Source organism: Melanotaenia boesemani, chromosome 14, assembly GCF_017639745.1.
Source record: "Melanotaenia boesemani isolate fMelBoe1 chromosome 14, fMelBoe1.pri, whole genome shotgun sequence".
NCBI lineage: Eukaryota > Metazoa > Chordata > Actinopteri > Atheriniformes > Melanotaeniidae > Melanotaenia > Melanotaenia boesemani.
In genome coordinates, this window is record NC_055695.1 from 35272710 (window position 1) to 35288655 (window position 15946).

A 15946-nucleotide genomic window follows, 5' to 3' on the forward strand; every position below is an offset into this window, starting at 1 on the left:
AACCAAAGAAAAAACAAAACCACCTCACGTTATGGATGAGGCATCTGTGTTGGTATGTGTTGTACATCTGTAAGTGTATTTCACAAAGCTATGGCTGATTTATGACAATTAATTCATTTTTCTTAGCTGGAGAAATTGCAGACTCTGGGACACAAAGCTGTGGTGTTTGTTGCCAAACCAGGCAAAAAGCCTGCCACTTGGCATACGCATGTCATACACCCCAAATGGCAGTTGACGGATCAGGCTGCAAAGTGCCTGGACCGAATGAAGGCTTTATATGAGGTGTTGATCACTGGTAAGCTTGTCTATCTGCAGTCATTTATCATTTCAATATATAGATCAGTCTGTTCTTAATAATCATCAACCCCTAACCCCTCCACCTCCTCAGCCATCCAGCACTCCACCTCCCCAGCCATCCAGCCCTCCACCTCCTCAGCCATCCAGCCCTCCACCTCCTCAGCCATCCAGCACTCCTCCTCCTCAGCCATCCAGCCCTCCACCTCCCCAGCCATCCAGCATTCCTCCTCCTCAGCCATCCAGCCCTCCACCTCCCCAGCCATCCAGCACTCCACCTCCTCAGCCATCCAGCCCTCCACCTCCCCAGCCATCCAGCCCTCCACCTCCTCAGCCATCCAGCCCTCCACCTCCTCAGCCATCCAGCACTCCACCTCCTCAGCCATCCAGCCCTCCACCTCCTCAGCCATCCAGCACTCCACCTCCTCAGCCATCCAGCCCTCCACCTCCTCAGCCATCCAGCACTCCACCTCCTCAGCCATCCAGCCCTCCACCTCCTCAGCCATCCAGCCCTCCACCTCCTCAGCCATCCAGCACTCCACCAGTATGCCAACTTATGTTATTATAACATTGTGGTAAAAGATTCTGTTTCCGTACAAGTTGCAATGACAATTTCTTCTCAGAGATGATAGAATATCATGTCAAAATGACATCGTTTTGATTTGATATCACACTAGACATACCGTCAGCTTCAATGAAATGATCACCTATTAGATTATCTGACATCAGTTTTTTTTTTTTAATAACAGCAATAGTAATTTTAAAATAACAGCTTTTTACAGACAGTTTATTATTCTCAACAGATGTACCTCCAAAGAAGAAGGCAAAAAAGAACAAGGAAGACATACCTGGAGGTTATTTGGTCATCCTTTATTTACGTTCCTTCATTTCCAATAGGACAGTACACATATTTCATGGTTCTTCTATATATCTTTGAAATGACAAATTAATCAATCAATTCAGCTTTATTTTTAATTACCCTTCATAGAGATTAAATGTAGTTCAGTGTGCAGTGATATAAAAATGAGAACTCCTGGTCCAGGCTCTGGTCATTTCACGCATTGACTACTGCAACTCCTTACTGGCTGGCCTGCCTGCATTGCTCAGTTAAACCTCTGCAGATGATCCAGAACACAGCAGCACGTCTGGTCTTCAACCAGCCCAAAACAGCTCATGTCACTCCGCTGCTAATCGCTCTCCACTGGCTTCCAGTTGCAGCGCATCAGTTTCAAAGCTCTGCTTCTGGCTTACAAAACAAAAACCCAAACGGCTCCGGTCTACCTCCACTCCTTAATCCAGAGCTACACTCCCTCTCCACAGTTACGCTCTGCCAGTGAAAGACGCCTAGTGCTCCCACCACAAGGTGGCGCCACATCAGTAGCTACACTCTTCTCCTCTGTTGTTCCCCGGTGGTGGAACCATCTACCAAACTCCGTCCGATCCGCTGGGTCCTTATCCACTTTTAAAAGCAAGCTAAAGACTCAGTTGTTTAAGGAGCATTTCCACACTTAGCTTAACTCTTCTACTCAGAATGAGGTAGAAAGATTTGTCCAGCTCTTTGGCTCAATCAAGTGCTGAATAAGCTGTGTGCCCCTATGCCCAAGTTGATATTGTGTGATGAAATCGTGATCTTGTATTTTAACAAAATGACTTAAAATGACAAAAAAATAAATAAAAAATTATATGCACTGCCTCTAGCACTACATGACAGCACCTGGGTCCAACTGGACTCAAAGCAGTCTGATTATCACTTAATTATGACGTCCCATCATGTTTGAATTCATGCTTGTGTTGTTCTTACTCACTTACTCAAATGTAAGTCGCTTTGGATAAAAGCGTCTGCTAAATGACTGTAGAATAGAATAGTAGAATAGAACATAAAATAGTGACAACACACGGTAATAACAAAGATGGACGTAGAAAAAGAAACCCAAATAGTTAAAAATAAATTATATAACAGTAAGACTTGAAATAAAATTACAAGCATCACAAATTTAAAACAAAGACCACCCAAGACAGTGATGAAAAAAGCAGTTAAATAAAATATTGAGTTATTACACATTGTGAAAAGTTGATTTAAAAAAAACCCTACATACAAAATATTGACGGATAAATTTGTTTATTTTTGGTTTAAAAGTATAGATATTCTCAGATCCCATGCACACATGTCCACTGTTTGAGAGCATAATGGCTAAATGAAGTACAACGTAAACTAAATGCATCTCTGAGAGACAGCCCAATGCAAGGCTGTGCCTTAAAAATTAATACAATAATTGTACAATCAATTAGGTAATCACAGGCAGCCAATGTAAAGAATTTTAATTTATGTAACGTGTGCTTTTCTAGTCTTCTACTCTATGTTGGCACCAGCATTTCTGCATTTTTAATCAACTGCAGTTTATTGTATTTTGTTGGAAGACCAAAAGTATAATTTTTTCTGTGCACCCCTGGCAGTTCTATAACAAATGTTTTAAAAAACGTAAGCGTACACTTTTTGCTCTTTCAGATGGCAGCCATATCGTCAGGGGAAAGGACAAGTATTACCCGGTGAAGCAAGTTTTAAAGACAAAAATCCAGAAGGTTCTCCTTTGTTATTATTTAAAGTAAAGATGTAATGTGAATATATACCTTTAGTCTGAATGTATTTAGTGGATTTTAATGCACCACAGCTCTAAAGTCCTCTGACAGTGTGATTGCTTATAGCAGTAAACATTTTAAAATATTTTTCAGGGGAAACAAATAGAGCTGGTGGAGTGGGAACCATGTTCCATGTGGTATGTATGATTTCCCTTCTTTAAATTTTAGAAAAAAAATAGTCTTTAAATTGAAACTTTTATTATTCATGTAATGGAAGTTGTAAGGTATTTATTGTTAAATGCTTCTGTGCTATATATTTGTATAAACTTATTTTAAATTGCATTTATAGCTTGAGTGTATATAAAAACCTCAGTGAAATCATCACCATAAGACTGTGAGCAAATTAGTCATATAACTGTGAGCATGTTAACAAAGTGAATGAGCTACAAACTGAAGCCCACTGCGGCTCAGTGTCTTTTACTGTCATGTTGTCATTGAATCTTCTTTACATTTATTGCAGTGGGAAGACGTGGCCTCCACAGTGGGTGGCAAAGGAGAATACAAAGAACTAAAACAGCTACCTTCAGTATTCTGTGGGCTGCTGTCCTGTTCCTTTTTTATAATATTTTGTTAATTTATTATCCATTATTGTTATTGTTGGTGTTGATGGTGGGTCTTGTTATGTCCATATTGCATAATCTTTTGTAATAAAATAAAAACATTTGAAAAGGTGTGATCCAGATGTTGTTGTACTGCAATACATGCATTCATACTAACAAATAGGAAGACTGAATGATTGATCTACCCCAGAAGGAAAAGAAAATTGTAGCAGTATTAATACAAACATGAATAAAAATATAAACAGCTAAAATTCAGGAAAATGAATTACATAGACCTACCAGTATAATATATAAAGAGAGGGAGCTATGAAAAACATGCCCCACCATCCAAATTTCAATTTCATAGCTTCTCTGCTCCGAAATGAGACTCTTGAATGAATGCAATATCTGCTTTGTGATGCTTAAGATACGCCATTAGCTTCCCTCTCTTAGCAGGACTTCCACACCCCTTTATATTCCAACTTATAATTCTAATACATTTTGTAACCATAAAAAGAAAGTAACCATACTGCAATAGCCCCAGTCGAAAATAACAAAGTAAAAGCCACTCTCTATCACAGATTTCTTTGTCATGTCTACGTTTCCTTTAGCACAAACATATATGCAAAAATAAGAACAAAAACTAAACTTAAAGTGTCCCCCTGAAACTTCAAGAGGGCCTTTTGGCCACTTCTTGTCCCAAAGAACAACAAAAATAAACAGGTAAAATGAAAACGACATAGAACAGGTTATGGTCCGCGGGGTGCCTGAGGAGGAGGGGGGGGGGGGGGGGGGGGAATAGTAAGAAAAGGAGGAGGAGGAGGAGGTGGTGGAGCAGGAGAAGGAAGAGGAGAGATAAAAGAGGAAATGGTAGAAGAGGGAGTAGGGTAAGATAAAGGAGGAAAAGGAGCAAGAGGAGGAGAATGAATAGGAAGAGGAGGAGTGGAAAGAGGAGGGGGAGAAGGAGGAGGTGGAGAAACAGTAAGAAAAGGAGGAGGAGGAGAAGGAGATAGAGGAGAAACAGTAAGAAAAGGAGGAGGAGGAGAAGGAGATAGAGGAGAAACAGTAAGAAGAGGAGGGGGAGAAAGAGGAGGAGAAGAAGGGGGAGAAGGAAAAGGAGAAAGAGGAAGAGAACAGATAAAAGAAGAAACACTAGAAAGAGGAGAAGGGCAAGATAAAGGAGAAACAGCAGGAGAATGAATAGGAGGAGAAAGATGAGGAGAAGGAGGAGGAATAAGAAGATGAGGGGGAGGAAAAAGAGGAGGAGGAGAGGGAGGATGAAGCAGAGCTGGAGGAGGTCTGGTGTCCACCACCTCGAGCCCGACAGACCGCGAATACGCTGTGAGGATTTCCTGCAACACAGAAATCATTAAGCAGAAACTAAAGCAGGAAACACATCACACACACTCTCACTGCAGATTCATCACACTGTCTGCAGACACAAACACATCACACACACTCTCACTGCAGATTCATCACACTGACTGCAGACACAAACACATCACACACACTCTCACTGCAGATTCATCACACTGACTGCAGACACAAACACATCACACACACTCTCACTGCAGATTCATCACACTGACTGCAGACACAAACACATCACACACACTCTCACTGCAGATTCATCACACTGACTGCAGACACAAACACATCACACACACTCTCACTGCAGATTCATCACACTGACTGCAGACACAAACACATCACACACACTCTCACTGCAGATTCATCACACTGACTGCAGACACAAACACATCACACACACTCTCACTGCAGATTCATCACACTGACTGCAGACACAAACACATCACACACACTCTCACTGCAGATTCATCACACTGACTGCAGACACAAACACATCACACACACTCTCACTGCAGATTCATCACACTGACTGCAGACACAAACACATCACACACACTCTCACTGCAGATTCATCACACTGACTGCAGACACAAACACATCACACACACTCTCACTGCAGATTCATCACACTGACTGCAGACACAAACACATCACACACACTCTCACTGCAGATTCATCACACTGACTGCAGACACAAACACATCACACACACTCTCACTGCAGATTCATCACACTGACTGCAGACACAAACACATCACACACACTCTCACTGCAGATTCATCACACTGACTGGGGGAAAAGGCTGCTGAGCAGAGGAGAGGTTAGAAGGCGGTTTACAAACCACAGGTCAGACTGCTGACAAGGCAGACAGCGGGGAATCCAGAGAATCTCCGGTGGGGCAAGGAAAGTAGAGTCTGTGATCCGATATCTCAGTCCTGTAATAATTTCCAGAGGTCAGTGAGCCAGAAGATCCAAACAAGCACAAGCACCAGACAGGGGGCAGGCAGAGGCGAAATCCAAATCCAGGTAGGGATGTTCTGCTCGAGCCGTCTGCTCGATCACGTGTCGAGCATGTGACACGGAAGTGTTGCGAGCATTGGTCGAATCCCAAATGGAACACTTGAGCACTCCTGCACTCACGGGCGCGCTCCCGCGAGGGGCTCGAGGGTTCAGTGGTATTCCAATTGGAATTGTGTGAGTGATCAAGGGATGATGGCGGACATTTTTGAGCCCTTTCTGCCCCCTTTCCATAAGTCAGCATCGATGCCAACTTTCGCTAAGGAATTACCCATAAATCACTGCGATGTCACGTGAAACACGGAGTTTACCGAGAGAAGCCGACGTGTGAAACATGTTCTTCAGTATTGTGGCGCTGGGTCGTTACCCAGCAACCCATGTGCATAAACATTAAACAGGTTAACCCTATATTTCTTCTTTAAGTTTTCCCATTTCTTTGCAGCCTGGCTGGGGGTCACAACCTTCTGCAGACCCATTTCTGCAATGATAACACTATACACATACGCACACAGACACAAATGCTGCTCATCAACACTGGTTTTCTTTTGTTTTCAGCCCATTTACTTTTATATGGATTACAAGAACTCAACACTTACTCAAATCCTTGTAAGGACGCGTTGCGGAAGCCCGTAAATAGCGCTTCATGTTTTATCCTGAGACAAATTAATTTTTTGGTTTGGTCTTCAGACCCTGTTGATGGAGATATTACGTTGTTATTAGCCACATTCTTTCAGACATTCATGACAATAAATCATGGCTGCAGTGTTTTATACTAACAGACAAATCGTCGCTGCAGCAACTTCTCTTCTGTCATTTTTTTTTTTTTTAAAGAATTGTAATCCTCTCGTTTTGGCGTCTCTCTCCTTGCAGTGCAGGTCTCAAAGTGCTGTCCCAATCCTATTTAAAGCATTTCGAGCCCTTGTGGCCTGTCACCCTCGACTCCTCATGCAGGTGATGTCATTTAGTCATCAGGGGCTCAGGGCGAGTGCTCAAGTTTTCGGTTTGGGATTGGGGGATAGTCTCTGAGCATTGATTCAGCATGCCAAAAGTCACGTGATAGACCAAACGAGGCCTCGTTACGTCATCAGCGCGTATCGAGCAGCAAGCGGGATCTTTGAAGGGACCGGGCTTGTCAATCTCTTAGATTCCAAACACTGAGGAGATCGCGGGTTTTTGAGAGGAGATTCTGTAGCGATTGTGCGACATTGCATTTTGAAAACAAATTTAGGAAAAGCATCACATCAGCATGAGCTTATATTGAATCACATTTAGCTTTTAGAGATTTGGGGAAACAAACGTCTGCGCGAGACGCCGTTGCCAGAGTAACTGCTGAAGGAGCTCGGAGTATGAGAGAAGGACGGAGCAGGTGGTGCCTTCAACATCACAGGTAAGCTTAATTCCCCTTTCTTTATATAGATGTTTTTTAAATAGCCTTGCAAAGAGCAGACTTTAAAGTTAATCATAAACTTCAACCAGAAGCATCAGAGGAAACGTCTCAGTCTGCAGCTGCAGAGGAAAAACCACCACCTGCAGGACCTTAGACACCAAGCTGGTTTCTGATCACCATCAGCAGAGAATTTAATGATTTTAAACTTGGTTAATTACAATTTTGTTCTTGTGTTTCTTTCAGGTGCAACCTCTCCAAAGCTGGAAAGGTAGTGTGCCAGAAGAGGAGCAGATTGAAGCCTAACAGAAAATACGTTTTTTAAATAAAAATCTATGACATCACAATGTTGCCAAAGTTTTTTTTCTCATCATACATTTCAAGATTCAAAGTGTCTTTGTCATTTGCAAAGTAAGGAAACAAGCTTCCCTGAACAATGAAAATCTTACTTTGCCGTCCAACCTGAATGCCATAAAACATTATAAAATAAAAATAAACAATTTGAAAAAAAAAAAACTAGATAGACGATAAACAAAAAAAACTGAGTAAATAATCTATGTACATAAATGTGCAGTGTGCTATAAACTGTTGTGCCACATTTAACAACGATCAGCTATGCAAAAGAAAACTCATGAGGTAGACGATAACAAGCATTTACAATATCTATTATAAATAATTAGACACATAAAACAGTAAACAATTTTATTACAACTGTATTAAATAACACAGTCACTATACCCGTCGCACAAACACTCCTTCCCTCATGCCTTCCCACTGAGTAACTACTATCATTAGATTGGTTTACTTAAGTTACACCACAATTCGGTTACCTAAACAAATGTTACCTAATACCCCTCCTTGTTATTTATATGAACAACAGAAAATACATTTTCACTCGGATGGTAGATTACGTATCGTTTATTAAACATGTATTCCAAGTTGAGATAGGGATGACAGATGTGAGGTGTCAGTGCTGTCCTTCTGATACATCAGACTCCTACAGCCAGCAGATGGAGCTCTTTGGTTTGGTCAAATGATTCAGAACACTAAGCCATTTTCAAGCATTTGGGTCAAAGTTGGCTCGATGATTCATGAGGCCTCGCTTTCACCATCCCTAAATCCAGGCAAGAGGGTCAACGACAGGCAGGCAGGCAGAAATACAAAGGCTGGATACGTACAGAGATTAACCAAGACGACCTGGCAGGGAAGAGTTGTCACCAGCAGGTATAAGCGCTCAGCGCAGGTGGAGCGCATCAGCAATCATGAATGAATGAGGGGAAGATGCCTTCAGGGCAGCTGGGAAAGCTGGGCCCCGTACCACGGAGCATGACAGGAGCCATTCAAGTGTCCAGCTTGTATTCCAGATACGCTGCTATATCTGTGGGTGGCAATAGAAAACATTATCTTTTCAGAAAGTCCAAAGGGTCAGTCCAATAGTTTTTTATTTTTTAATAATTGATATATTTGCTATACTGAACCTTACCATGAACAGTTGTAATGAGCTTTATGCACGGTGCTGTTTTTTTAACTTCCGGTTCACGACACGCCAGTAAAAACGCTTCCGGTTAAAGCTATGGTAACGTTGTGGCTGTAGATTTGAACACTGAGGGAAACAAAGGAATAAGATATTGTTCATATTCGAGACAACAGGTAGTATAGTTGTTTATAGAAGAGTGTATTACTATAATGGTATAATATATAACGTGAGATGAAGCAGGAACACAAGTTTCAGCGGCGTGAAAGGTGGACAGCTGAACACTGCTGTGTTCCATTGTTACCTCGTCAGCTAAATACAATTCAACCATCAGTTTCCACACGTTTCCCTCGGAGGATCAACAACGGAAGAGATGGATGGTGAACATCAGAAGGGATAATCTCACCATCACTCCACACACCCGTGTATACAGTCGACACTTTACAGCGCAAGATGTCAAAGAGCCGAGTAAGGAAGGCAAGAGGAGGCGCTGAGACCCGGCGCCGTTCCACTTTTATTTCCGTGGAACAACTTTTCTCTTGGTGAGAGAAGACTTTCTGTGTGGGAACGCACAGCTAGAGAACCAGAGAATGTGGAAACTGGGGAACCAGATTGTGCACACGATCACGACTACTGCGTGGGTCCGGATCCTGCCGTTGTGGACAGTGTGCTGGAGGAAAAGCAGAGGCTACGAGAGGAAGTCGCTCCACTAAGGCAGCAGCTGGAGCAGATGTTCCTGTCACGTTTCGGGATACAGCGATTTGATGGGTCCGATGTGGACATTCGTTTTTTCACCCGGTAAGTACATTTGTTAGTTATCTTATACTTTTAGACCAGTTACATGGAGCCCCTCTTTAGAAATAAAGTGATAATAATAACGATAACAGCAATGACAATAATAATAATAATAATACATAGCCACGCTACATAATGCATAGTCTATTCTTCTTAATAATAACAATGTTGTTGATGATGATGATGATAATACAGTGTCACAAGAGTATGGGAGCCAAGTGTAAAAATCCAGTATAAAAGTTGTAGCTGACACATTTTCATTATTTATCTCACTTTTCTCACATTTAGTACATTTTTCCTACATTTTCCTACATTTAACATAACTTTTAACCACATGTATAATGGTCAAATAGAACATCTAAATCTAAATTTTAAATCTAAATCTAAATGCTATATGTTAAATCTAAATGTTAAATCTAAATCTAAATGTTTAAATCTAAATCTAAATGTTATATGTTATATCTAAATGTTTAAATCTAAATCTAAATGTTATATGTTATATCTAAATGTTAAATCTAAATCTAAATGTTAAATCTTATATCTAAATGTTAAATGTTAAATGTTAAATCTAAATCTAAATGTTTAACTTAAATGTTTCGAATATATGCTAATTAACCCCGCCCCTTTTAACCTCAACCAATACGCTAGTAGGGAAACACTCGCTCGCTCGCACGCACACACACACACACAGGTCTTTACTGTGAATGTCTTTCTGCATTTACGAGCTGCACATCAAAATACACTTCCAACCAACCTCTCACACCATTAATGGTAAGATGCATATATTTATTTTTAACTTTCTAAACAACATTTTGCGGACTTTTACTGTTAGCTAGCTACTTAGCTGTAGCTAACGTCCAGGGCAAATTTATCGCTATCACTGCCGTCACGTCACAAAGAAAAGTGAAGTGAACCAAGAATGCATTTCCTAATCCTTAACTGAGTAAATGTTGTAATGTCCAAAGTTTGTGTGTGTATAATTTAAAAGTACTCAGTCCACTAAGAGAAATCTTTGTTTTCTCTTTTTCAATAGGCTCCTCTGCCATCTATCCCTTGACGAAATGGGGCTTCATCAGGCTACTTGAGCCAAAGTCAAAACATATAAAAACAAGATGCTTGCCTTTTTCTCCAGAAGCATCAGTCTTTGTCATACCCAGACCAGGTTAGCTTAGGCTGGTCTCGTTGGAAATTTTTCCTTTTCCACATCATGGTCTAAAGGTCAACTACAGAGCTGAAATGTCCGCAAAATGTTGTTTAGAAAGTTAAAAATAAATATATGCATCTTACCATTAATGGTGTGAGTGGTTGGTTGGAAGTGTACTTTCAAGTGCAGCTCGTAAATGCAGAAAGACTTTCACAGTAAAGACCTGTGTGTGTGTGTGTGTGCGTGCGAGCGAGTGTTTCCCTACTAGCGTATTGGTTGAGGTTAAAAGGGGCGGGGTTAATTAGCATATATTCGAAACATTTAAGTTAAACATTTAGATTTAGATTTAACATTTAACATTTAGATATAAGATTTAACATTTAGATTTAGATTTAACATTTAGATATAACATATAACATTTAGATTTAGATTTAACATTTAGATATAACATATAACATTTAGATTTAAACATTTAGATTTAACATTTAACATTTAGATATAACATATAACATTTAGATTTAGATTTAAACATTTAGATTTAAACATTTAGATATAACATATAACATTTAGATTTAGATTTAAAATTTAGATTTAGATGTTCTATTTGACCATTATACATGTGGTTAAAAGTTATGTTAAATGTAGGAAAATGTAGGAAAAATGTACTAAATGTGAGAAAAGTGAGATAAATAATGAAAATGTGTCAGCTACAACTTTTATACTGAATTTTTACACTTGGCTCCCATACAAGAGGAGCTCCATTATTTTATTTTTTATATTGGTGAAAATTAAAGAGCTGAGTTATAGGACAGGAGATGGTATATTGCTTTCTGCTTATTGCTTACTGTAAACATCTAGCTTACATGTTGTCGACTGTGAGCAGGTCTGATTGTAAGGTCTGACAGCAGCAGGGTGAAAGTCATGAAAGTCCTGGAGAGACTCTTACTGGCTCACCTCAGCAAGCAGGTGAACACCTTTCAGGACCCATTACAGTTTGCATACCGTAATGGGCTTGGGGTTGAAGATGCCATCATATACCTGCTTCAGAGAGCCCACTCTCATCTGGACCAGTCAGGCAGCACTTTGAGGGTCATGTTCTTTGATTTCTCAAGTGCTTTTAATACGATTCAGCCTGCTCTGCTGTGTGAGAAGCTGCAGAAATTCCAGGTGGATCCCTCCACAACCACCTGGATTTACGACTACCTCACAAACAGACCACAGTTTGTGAGACTGAAAGGTTGTGTGTCTGAGATGGTGGTCAGCTGCACTGGAACACCACAAGGGACTGTACTTTCACCATTTCTATTCACGCTGTACACCTCAGACTTCCAGTACAACTCTGAGTTCTGTCATCTGCAGAAATACTCTGATGACTCAGCAGTTGTTGGGTGTATCAGTGATGGACAAGAAGCAGAGTACAGAGAACTGGTCGGTCAGTTTGTGAAATGGTGCGGTGACAATCATCTCATCTTGAATACCAAGAAAACAAAGGAGATGATTGTTGACTTCAGGAGGAACAAGAACACACATAGAAGTGTTTCCATCATGGGAGAGGAGGTGGAGGTGGTGGAGGAATACAAGTACCTTGGAGTTCAGCTGGACAACAGACTTGAGTGGAAAAGCAACACTGAGTACATTTACAAGAAAGGTCAGAGCAGACTCTACTTCTTAAGGAAGCTGAGATCTTTTAACGTCTGCACCAAAATGTTGCAAATGTTCTACAGGTCTGTTGTTGAAAGTGCAATTAGCTTTGCAGCAATCTGCTGGGGCAGCGGCATCAGAACCAGAGACTTGAAAAGAATTAACAAACTGATCAAGAAAGCCGGTTCTGTGCTTGGAGTAACTCTGGAGCCGCTGGAGTTGATCATCAAAAAAAGAATTCTGTACAAGCTGACGAAGATAATGGAAGATCCTTCACACCCTCTACACAACGCCGTGACGAAACAACAGAGTGTGTTCAGTGGGAGGCTTGTTCAAGTCCGATGCAAGACAGAGAGATACAGAAGATCCTTCCTTCCAGCAGCTATCAGGCTGAAGAACAAAGCCCTTAATTAATTAATGTGATTGTTTTACTAAAAAATTACTACTACTACAATATTGAATTTCCCTTTGGGATTAATAAAGTATTTTTCATTCATTCATTTCATTCATACAAATTAATAAGACCCCGGTCTAACAGGTGGTTGCTTGTAGCAGGAAGGTTTACTTCAGATCGCAGATGAAGGTCAAGAACACCAAAAGCATCATCAATGGAGAGATACAGCAGGTCCTTCCTCCCCTCTGCTGTCAGACTCCACAATTAGGCCTGTTCACAGCAGTGTTGATGTATTTATATTGTAGTTGTGTATATATATATATTTGTATACACAACTTGTTTATCTATTCATATTTGTTTTACTTGTTTACTGTGAAATTGTACAGCTGTCTACAGCACTATGAATTACCCCACTGAGGCATAAATAAATGTCTATCTAAAAAAAATTTACACAGCGTGTGGGGGAAAAAATGACTGAATATCTGACTAATGTAGTTTGGTTAACATTTATCCTGCTTATGGTAATTTTCAAAATAATAAATAAAACAAAATGGAATGTCCCTCAGGTGAAGTTAGGTCTCCATCTGTTTCCAGGTTTGCATCTTATGACCACCTGATGCGGTTTTGGCAGGTCATTCAACCATCACTGAAATACATGGTCCGAGCGACCAGCTTAACTGCTGATGATGCTGGACGACTGAGTGCTCCCACGGTAGGCCTTATTTGTAATTATGTGATTTTCCAACTACAGCACAATAAAGTAGTACAGCCAACCATTTATTTCTTATCTTGTGTATTTCACAGGGACGGGCTCTACACCCAATAGATGAGATGTTCCTGTTCCTGAACTACCTGACCTTTGGACTGAAGCAGAGGGACCTGGCTGACCGCTATCAAATCCACCAATCTACTGTGAGCAGAATAATTCTCACATGGAGCATTTTTTTGCTTTCTGTCCTGGGTGCACAGAGAATCTGGATGACACAAGAGAGGATCCGGGAGTACCTACCTGTAGAGTTCAGAGACTATGCTGACACCACTGTGGTTCTGGACTGCACTGAGCTGAGGTGCCAAACCCCTTCTTCTCCCTTGCTACAGAGTGAGGTCTACTCAAACTACAAGTCCCACTGCACCCTGAAAGGAATGGTTGGTATAGCACCACATGGTCCAGTGACCTTTGTTTCTCCCCTCTATGCTGGTTCGATCAGCGACAAGCAGCTGTTTGTGGAATCAGGTCTTTGCAAGCTTCTCCGTCCAGACTCAGCGATCATGGTGGACAGAGGCTTCCTGATGGACAACTGTGTGCCCTGTAAGATGTACAGACCTGCATTTCTTTCAGGAAGACATCAAATGCCTGAGAGTGAGGTCAGGGAAACGCAGGCAATCGCACACCTCAGAGTGCATGTGGAGCGTGTGATTGGAAGATTGAAAGAACACAAGTTATTGGATTCAGTCATTCCTTTGAATATGTTTGGTAACATTAATCAGCTGTACGTTGTTGCATGTCTCCTGCTGAACTACGAAAATGGCCCCTTGGTTAAGGCTTGGGCAAAGTAGAACAATCAAATCTGACATTGCAAGTGATTTTTGTAGAATAGTTAGTCATTGAATGTGATATTGTTATTGCTGTTTTAAACATTTTGATGCAATAAAAAAAGGCGATCTCACAGCCTTCCTTTGGGACACAAACGGTGGAATTTTAATTGTTTTGTGTTTGTTTGTTATTTACAAGCAGAGGTGGGTAGAGAAGCCAAAAATTCTGAAATAATAGTACTGTTACATGAGAAAAATATGACTCAAGTAAAAGTCAAAGCTAGTCATCCAAATAATTACTCTAGTTAGACTAAAAAGTACTTATTGAAAAAAACTACTAAAATACTGACAACAACATCAGATATATTCTTTTTAACTAAAAATCAATAACTGAAACAGTGATGAAAAAAATGAACATGAATAAAACATCCATCACATTAAAACAGTCTTCATAAAACTGACGTAGCCACCAGCACAGTATGTTTGTTTTCTGAGATGGTCATGTGGAAGTCGTGTAACAAAACTGATTCGTATTAATAAATGGCCAAAAAATAGAAGCAACGAGTGGAATGCATGCAATTGTAATGGAGTAAAAGTAGTGTTAATTTATAAGTATATTTGAGTGAAAGTAAAAAGCACACCGTTTTAAAACTACTATAAAAAGTACATTTTTTGTAAAAACTTACCCAAGTTAATGTAATGGAGTAAATGTACCACGTTACTACCCACCTCTGTTTACAAGCAGTGCAAGCATCATAATCAGTTTTCTCTTTTATAGCTTGTAGAACTTCATCATCCCTGTAAATCCTCTGAATGAACAGGTCATCCTCAGTGTAGACTACAAAGTCGCACCATTCAAATCCACTTAATAAAAGTTGCCCCTGCACCTGCCAGTAGTAGGCATGTGATTTTTTTAACTGAAGTATGTCATCAGAGACCCTGAGGTAAGTGCAGTCCACATAGCTTCTGACATGAGGACACTTCACCTCTACCAGTCCAAATGCAGGTTCAGCTTTTGGGTCGTAGATCAGACCATCTGGTGAAGCCCCAAGCCACGGCGCATCGGGATGAATGATGAAGCCACATGGGTAGTGGTTGACGTCCCTCGCCAGACAATACTCCTCTATTGCCTTAGGCTCCAGCTCGAGGCCTCTCTTCATGTCGGCAGTTTTGTAGCCTGACCGGGAGATTCAAACGGCCAAGCTTTCTGCCGATGACTGTCCTCTCACATGGCAAACTTCTCTGAAGCACATCACATGGATAAACAGTATATAATTAAACAGCATAATATATATATATATATATATATATATATATATATAAAAACACTATATTATCATTAAAACCAAAATGCATAAGGTCTGCTAGGCTGTGGTTTCTGAAAAAGATGTTTATATGAAGGCAAAGTTTTAAAAACAAAATCATATTTAACACAGTTTCTTATTCCGACAGGATCATCATGTTTGTTTACAACTATATATCCTGTTGGGTGAAAAGTGCACATACCTAAATCTAGAGGATGTCACACGCAGCCTCCTTAAGAGGTGCCATTCCTGCAGAGAGCTTTGCTGCCTTGTGCTCTCCTCAGTTCGGTGGGCCATGTCATGTGATGTTTCCAGAGACATCATGTGGAGTTGCTGATGATGGCTCAGTACAAAGCAGCACTTGGTGGGGCCCAAGAAGTAATTGGAGGGAGGTACAGATGGTCGTGGTGTTGCAGTGG

At 40.7% G+C, this 15946-nt stretch overlaps 1 protein-coding gene and 1 long non-coding RNA gene across 2 annotated transcripts; both read left to right on the top strand.

Moving 5' to 3' along the window:
- The first annotated feature begins 2846 nt into the window (after positions 1–2846).
- On the top strand, positions 2847–3611 carry LOC121652640. The gene is made up of 3 exons (XR_006012653.1): positions 2847–2874; positions 3025–3068; positions 3392–3611. It is a non-coding gene; the product is annotated as an uncharacterized LOC121652640 (long non-coding RNA).
- Positions 3612–9235: 5624 nt separating this feature from the next.
- LOC121652623 lies at positions 9236–14263 on the top strand. Its single transcript, XM_042005507.1, has 3 exons — positions 9236–9514; positions 13285–13402; positions 13495–14263. The coding sequence occupies exons 1-3, from the start codon at positions 9447–9449 to the stop codon at positions 14245–14247; spliced, it is 939 nt and encodes a 312-aa protein (XP_041861441.1). The 5' UTR covers positions 9236–9446; the 3' UTR covers positions 14248–14263.
- The last annotated feature ends 1683 nt before the right edge of the window (positions 14264–15946 follow it).

Excerpts from the sequence above, each read along its gene's own strand:
- LOC121652623 (XM_042005507.1), top strand. The coding sequence starts at position 9,447 with ATGTTCCTGTCACGTTTCGGGATACAGCGATTTGATGGGTCCGATGTG. Across the intron at positions 9,515-13,284 it reads GACATTCGTTTTTTCACCCG|GTTTGCATCTTATGACCACC; the intron begins GTAAGTACATTT and ends ATCTGTTTCCAG. Across the intron at positions 13,403-13,494 it reads GACGACTGAGTGCTCCCACG|GGACGGGCTCTACACCCAAT; the intron begins GTAGGCCTTATT and ends TGTATTTCACAG.